This window comes from Rhinichthys klamathensis, unplaced genomic scaffold (genome assembly GCF_029890125.1).
Source record: "Rhinichthys klamathensis goyatoka isolate OS25496 unplaced genomic scaffold, OSU_Roscu_1.1 h1tg000122l_1, whole genome shotgun sequence".
NCBI classification, from domain to species: domain Eukaryota; kingdom Metazoa; phylum Chordata; class Actinopteri; order Cypriniformes; family Leuciscidae; genus Rhinichthys; species Rhinichthys klamathensis.
Window position 1 is genome coordinate 497,501 of NW_026606659.1, and position 7,327 is coordinate 504,827.

A 7,327-nucleotide genomic window follows, 5' to 3' on the forward strand; every position below is an offset into this window, starting at 1 on the left:
GACATTTACTGCGGTAATATTTAGTAGGCTACCTTTGAATAACAAAAAAATATCATATAGTACTATCCAGAGGATATTCCACCTGAACATCCCAGTACTTTCTACACGGTAACACTTTACAATAAGGTTCATTAGTTAATGTTTTACTAACATGAACTAACAATGAGCAAAACATTTGTTACAGTAGGCTATTTATTAATCTTTGTTAATGTTAGTTAATAAAATGCAGCTGTTCATGTTAGTTAATGTTAACAAATACAACCTTTGATTTTAATAACGTATTAGTAAATATCGAAATTAATATTAACTAAGAATAATAAATGTTAAAGAAGTATTGATCATTCTTAGTTCATGTTAATTAAGGTAGTTAACTAATGTTAACTAATGAACCTTATTGTAAAGTGTTACCGAGTATATTTATTGTTTTTGGTGTGTTACAGTAGTATACTGGAAACCCTGAGAAACGTCACGTAGACATTAGACCTGGCCAGATGTGCAGAGGCATCGCAGTCTCAGTATTAGTAGTAATGTGAACTCTGACCCCGGTGAGTTTCGTACCTTGACCTCCACGGTGAACGGGGGAACGCATGCGTTCTCGGCTCTGCCCACGATCACCTCCTCGAGCGGGTCCCACTCGTTATACGCGCTCACAGGACACTCCTCGTGCGCGTGCTCGTGAACCGGCTCGTCCAACGGGAGATGCGCGGCCGCGGAACTCGAGCTGTTGCGGAACGCGCGCGACACCCATCCCGAGAGCGCGCGACCCGCCTGCGCGCGACACACACGAACAGAAGATCAATCAATCAATCATCACCGGGAAACAACAACAACAACAGAGATTATCACTGGCGACAGGGAGAAAGAGCAATGATTCATGCATAATCAGTTAATGTATTTGACCCTAATCATTATAAAGTGCCGGTATAGGCTATAATTCCCGGATGCATGAATGGAGACTGACACGTGTCCTGATGACCTGAAGCTGAACGCATGAAACAGACTTTACTCTGGTAAAGTTCCTCGAGTCCGAGACTCCTCCAGCTGTCAATCATCCACAACACGTGATCAATCCAGCTGTGCTGTCAATCACCCACAACACGTGATCTGTGACAGATCATCTGTCACTCTGAGTCGATGCAACATTATTGAGACATTAATTGCAATTATTACAGTTGCACTCGAGAGTTAATGATTTAACACAGCCAATCAATTTCAGAGGATTTTTAATCTTCTCAGCCGTTTAATTGTTGTGTAATCTGTAAATGCAATACATAAAAATGCCATAATCTGTAAATGTGTCTGTTCTGACTTCACCTTTTTCATATTTTATTCTTTAACTGTATAATTAAGTGTCTTGTTTCTGAATGCGTGCACTGGAAGATTCCTTTCGGTGTGTGTGTGTGTGTGTGTGAGAGAGAGAGAGAGAGAGCAGCTGGTTCTGGTTCTGACTGTGATCCAGTTCTTAGTCTCTATAATAATGTAATATATTCACCATATCCCCGATGAGATGTGCAGCTTCAGCTCCTCGGCTCCCTCCTCTCAGGCACCGGACCCGCAGCATGTTCTCCTGGCTCTGGTTCTGGTTCTGCTTATGGTTATGGTTCTGCTTCTGGTTCTGGACTGAAGCTCTCACACATGCAGCACTTCTGATCCGGGAAAGTAAGAGAAGCGCCGCGGGGACGCGCTTTTATAGTGCGCGCGGCAGGTGGCAAGGGTCGCGAGAGATATTCGTGACATGTGAGTGAGAGAGTGAGTGAGTGAGTGTGTGTGTGTGTGTGTGAGAGAGAGAGAGAGAGAGAGAGAGAGAGAGAGAGAGAGAGAGAGAGAGAGAGAGAGAGAGAGAGAGAGAGAGAGAGAGAGAGAGAGAGAGAGAGAGAGAGAGAGAGAGAGAGAGTGTGTGTGTGTGTGTGTGTGTGTGTGTGTGTGAGAGAGAGAGAGAGAGCCTGACACCAGCACATTCTTATCGGGGCTCCAGTGGATTAAAGTGACGCAACGACACGCTCGATCCTCCACAGCCATGAGTGTGTGTTCGCTACTGTAATTACTGTATCATCATAATAATCATCATTATAGTCTTACTTCTTCTATAGCGCCTACTCAAGATATCAAACTAAAAAATAACAAAAGACACGAATGGGAATAGGCTACATAATTGAAACACGCATATAAATAACCTAATTAACCCTATATAATGAAATAACAAATAATGCACAAATAAAAGAGTCGAGATTAGATTTAAGCACACTTAAAGGGATGCAGAACAAACCCGACTTTAAGAGAAAGATTTGAGGAATAAAGGATCAAAAGCCGTGACAGATTCCCTGATTCCCAGATCGAAGTGATCACGTGCTCGGGATTCTGCACGTATGTATTGTGTTTGTTTAGGAGGATTCAGCAAAGAGTCGATGCGACTAAACTAAAACTATATCTTTGCAGACAGAGATCTGTTACAGGAGTAATCTTGCTAAACTTCTGAGGTGAAAAAAAATATGTTTTCATAGTATTCTGAACATGTCACATGATATTAAGCTCGTATTACAAAATTTAATTGTAATTTTAAAAAAAATTCTAAATTCTCTTCCACAGTTTTCCGAATCTGCCACCTGTCAATCACAGATAGTCCCGCCCACAGCTCACGCCATTGGTCCACGGGTCTAACCCAAAACTAACAGCCTTTTTGCTTTTCGAGGAAATGAACTGTCTGTGACTTTAACCATTTTAACACAGAAAAAGTTACATATACTTCCGCTTTAAGTGGAGAATGCTATTGGCTTTCACATGGACACTGTTTTACTAATAAAGACTAACACAATTCTTCTGTCAGGAAAGCTGGACAAGCAGAAGCTGACGTGTAGAGAACAAATGTTGACATCGAGGTCTAAGAGAACAACAAGATAGAGAGAAGGCATCAGATCAATGCAATCAATGTATTCTTTTACATTTATGGCACAAAAGGAGGAAAAACTAGAGCATGAGAGGTCTGAGACAGAAGTATAACAGCATCCAGTCCGTCTTCTGTGATATGCAGGACATCAGCAGAGATCAGCGGTTCGGGTCCAGAGGCGGATCCAGTCCTCAGCACATGCAGAAGTTATCAGTCTCTGTGACCAGAGAATCAATTCAATTCAATTCACATTTATTTGTATAGCGCTTTTCAAAATACACATAGTTTCAGTAAGTGCATGAGTCCACATTACAGTCCAGAGTGGAGTGTTATCAGAGGAGACGGTCTGAGTTATGTGTTTCAGAAATGTATGTACAAAGTCACACTTAGCTAAAAATGTATTCATTTAAACAATGTGATAATTTAAGGCAGAAACAAAGAGCTCATTCAGTGTTGGAGCGAGCGCTGTCTGCCTGAGAACAGCACCGGGTTCTGGCCCGTCTACAGGGTTCGGCCTCCGGATGGATCGGATCGGGAAAGCCTTCGGATGGATTGGATCGGGAAAGCCTTCGGATGGATCGGGAAAGCCTTCGGATGGATTGGGAAAGCCTTCGGATGGATCGGGATAGCCTTCGGATGGATCGGATCGGGAAAGCCTCCGGATGGTTCGGGAAAGCCTTCGGATGGATCGGGAAAGCCTTCGGATGGATCGGATCGGGAAAGCCTCCGGATGGATCGGAAAAGCCTACGGATGGATCGGATCGGGAAAGCCTTCGGATGGATCGGGAAAGCCTCCGGATGGATCGGGAAAGCCTTCGGATGGATTGGATCGAGAAAGCCTCCGGATGGATCGGATCGGGAAAGCCTTCGGATGGATCGGGAAAGCCTTCGGATGTGTGGGGAATGCCTTCGGATGGATCGGATCGGGAAAGCCTTCGGATGGATCGGGAAAGCCTTCGGATGGATCGGGAAAGCCTCCGGATGGACCGGATCGGGAAAGCCTTCGGATGGATCGGGAAAGCCTCCGGATGGATCGGGAAAGCCTTCGGATGGATTGGATCGAGAAAGCCTCCGGATGGATCGGATCGGGAAAGCCTTCGGATGGATCGGATCGGGAAAGCCTTCGGATGGATCGGGAAAGCCTTCGGATGGATCGGGAAAGCCTCCGGATGGACCGGATCGGGAAAGCCTTCGGATGGATCGGGAAAGCCTTCGGATGGATTGGATCGGGAAATCCTTCGGATGGATCGGGAAAGCCTCCGGATGGATCGGGAAAGCCTCCGCATGGATCGGATCGGGAAAGCCTTCGGATGGATCGGGAAAGCCTCCGGATGGATCGGATCGGGAAAGCCTTCGGATGGATCGGGAAAGCCTTCGGATGGATCGGGAAAGCCTCTGGATGGATCGGATCGGGAAAGCCTTCGGATGGATCGGGAAAGCCTCTGGATGGATCGGATCGGGAAAGCCTTCGGATGGATCGGATCAGGAAAGCCTTCGGATGGATGGGGAAAGCCTTCGGATGGATCAGATCGGAAAAGCCTTCGGATGGATGGGGAAAGCCTTCGGATGGATTGGATCGGGAAAGCCTTCGGATTGATCGGGAAAGCCTTCGCCTCACTGCTGGGATGTAAGCGTTTTTCGAAGGATCCAGCCTTAAAGCCGGACTCGAGTCGAGGAATCCACGTCTAAACAGCTGCAAATCCTAGACTGTTGCTAATTCTCAAACAGAGCAGACCATTGTTTTGAATCGATATCTTAACATAAGAACACTCAAAACACCCTGGCCTGAACTGACCTTTCTGAACCTATCCTGAGCGAACAATGCAAGCCTGCAGTGCGTGTCCAGCTTCATCAGCAGCGCCTGTGCTTCAGTTAGGGTTATAATCTCAATAATCACGCAGATACAGTACAGAAGTGGGTCACCCAGATACACTCCACTGATTTACTGCTCGTTTTATTGAAATATTGGACTTTGCCAATTCTACTAGGTTAGTATTATTTGCATAATCCAGCAGGAAAGCAGCAGGTTTCCCCTGAACAACGGGAGTCATGGAGTGGGACGTGTGCCTGTCACTCGCTCTACTGTTAAATGTGTTTGATAACTCAAGAGATCGAGGTCAGACATTTTCCAAAAGCGCTTTATATAAACAAAACTGTGCAGAACGTTATCAGTCCGGCTCCTTCTTCTCTCTGCTATCACTGTAACCTTGAGAAGTTAACAATCAGTCTGTTCCAAACGCACGATTCTCATTACCGCAGTGCATGCTGGGAACTGGGCCTCTGTGGATACGTCTGAGAGCGTGTGGGAGCGACATGTCACAATTATTTGCTGAATGAAAGTCAGCCAGTGTTTTGCTAGCGAGAGGTCGTTGAGTTTGATTTCTCAGCTGGAGTCACACCGCTGCTATCAGGAGCTCGAGGAACTGATAGCGGAGATCTGAGAATGATGCAACCGCTGATCTGGCACTGGACCAGGACTCCGGATCTGCTCATGACGGAAACAGTGCCCTCTGGTGCTCCTCAGTCGTTTTTGACTGAAAAAAATGACATTTGGAATATATATTCTAATTTTTCTTCATCGGAATGGTACAAAACTTGGTAAAGGTTTAGGCACTTGCTATGTGAACACACACACACACACAAATGGTCCTGAAACAGACAGTCACACTTGTGCTCCTCGCGGTCAGAAATTACGCATTGGAAATGAATGAGAGACGAGTCTCTAGTGGAAGCGTTTGGTACTGCAGCCGAACAACATCTCACTGAACGCTCATTTTTTTAGATATCAGGCTCAAATTTTGAACACAACTTGTTTAGATTTATGGCTTTGATTTTATCACAGTTTTAGATGAAAACATATTTTTGAAAATATATATTTCATATAAAAAATTTAAATAGTATTTTTGTGCATTTTTCATAACAATACACGTAAAATTCTGTAACTTTTTTAAGTTCACTTTTTAAAACTGTTTTCACTTCAGCAATAATCTGCCGAGTGTCGTCTCTGAGAAGAGACCAAACTTCAGTCTGTCGCTCTAAAGCGTTCAAGATTTACCAGTTTAAGCTGGAAATGTAATTTTCAGGTCTATGCTCAAAAAGTGAATAAATGGATTATAAATACAGCGTAAATATAATTTAGTATAAAAAAATCCCCTAAAAAAAAATGTAAATAAAAAACATTATCGAACTAAAATATAGCTAGTACATTCATTTCGTTGAAATGAAAATTACAATTCTGTCATTTTTGACCGACATGCGAAGAGCAGCAGAGGTTAAGGGGGCTTTTACACTGGGCTCGTTTGCTGCGGTCCGAGCCCGAGCGCGTTTGTTCCCGGCGCCCCCCGCAGCGTTGGTCTGGTTTCACACACAACTTGATTCTATCGAACCCTGGTGCGTTTGCGTGCATATCACGTCATCGCAAACGTGCACGGCGCATGATAGAAAACAGAACGCGGGGCAATATTGTTTTTTTTATTATTAATTCGCTGCTATTATGCGCAGTTGAGTGAACACTACAGGTTTACTGTGCGTGTGTCACATAAGGTGGCCTTCTGCTGCTTGCAAACGGACGCTTTTGAGGAGACATGATTTCCAAATTTGGTGCCCTGATTTCACGCAATGCACGAATACACTGCAGGTTCACTCTCGCTCGTATCCAAGGTAAATCATCAACACTATCATCCCTTACAAGTGTTTTAATTTAACTGAATACATCACAATGAGCTAAAACGCATGCGCAGGTCACTTTACTTCCTGAACAAGTGCGCACCCGAGTCCGTGCTGCTTTCACATTCACGCGAACCGCGGCACGGTTCGGGAGCAACCGAACTCAGACCACCTCCTCCAGGTAGTCTCGGGTTCGGTACCCCAGTGCGCACCCGGGTCCCATGACAGCGTTCACATTAGCGATTTTTCATGCGAACCGTGCCCCGTTCCGAACTAAACTGCCAGTGTGAAAGCCCCCTTAGTGTGTTAGACTGGTTCGTTTGGTCCGGACCAAAAAAACAACATTTAGTCCTGGTCCGCCTAGCGTTCACACTGGCATTTCAACACCGGACCTAAAGCCATAAGGATATGTTCACAATCTGGGTCTCGGTCCGCTTGTCCGGTTCAGATCAGTGTGAACACTTCACATGAACCGCACTAACAAGTGTGAACACGTGCACCGGTATCAGCACACTAAAGCACTGACTTCAGATCAGATGTTTTACTTTAACGGACCCAGACATTTTGCTGTGGTTTGAGGTGTATTCAGAAGTTATTTTGCAAAATGACTTAAGGATCACAAAAGGAATCAAAATTGGAACCAGAGCTGTTGATACTCTAACTATTGAACTTTGAAAAAAAGTTGTTTTTCCTAAGTGAAATTTCGATGTTTCCTAGGATATAATGTTTCTGTAATACATTTCTGATCCTCGTGTTTAGAGGCTCTGAGGGAAACTT

The 7,327-nt window shown here is 44.7% G+C and overlaps 1 protein-coding gene across 1 annotated transcript in view; it reads right to left on the minus strand.

Moving 5' to 3' along the window:
- Positions 1-1,641, minus strand: part of gatm (glycine amidinotransferase (L-arginine:glycine amidinotransferase)) — a 14,555-nt gene extending 12,914 nt beyond the window's left edge. The window contains exons 1-2 of the mRNA XM_056255793.1: positions 1,493-1,641; positions 559-768 (exon numbers count right to left, since the gene is read on the minus strand). Of these exons, the coding sequence (XP_056111768.1) occupies positions 559-768; positions 1,493-1,561 (279 nt within the window). The 5' untranslated portion in view covers positions 1,562-1,641. The remainder of the gene's footprint in view (positions 1-558; positions 769-1,492) is intronic.
- Positions 1,642-7,327: the final 5,686 nt, after the last annotated feature.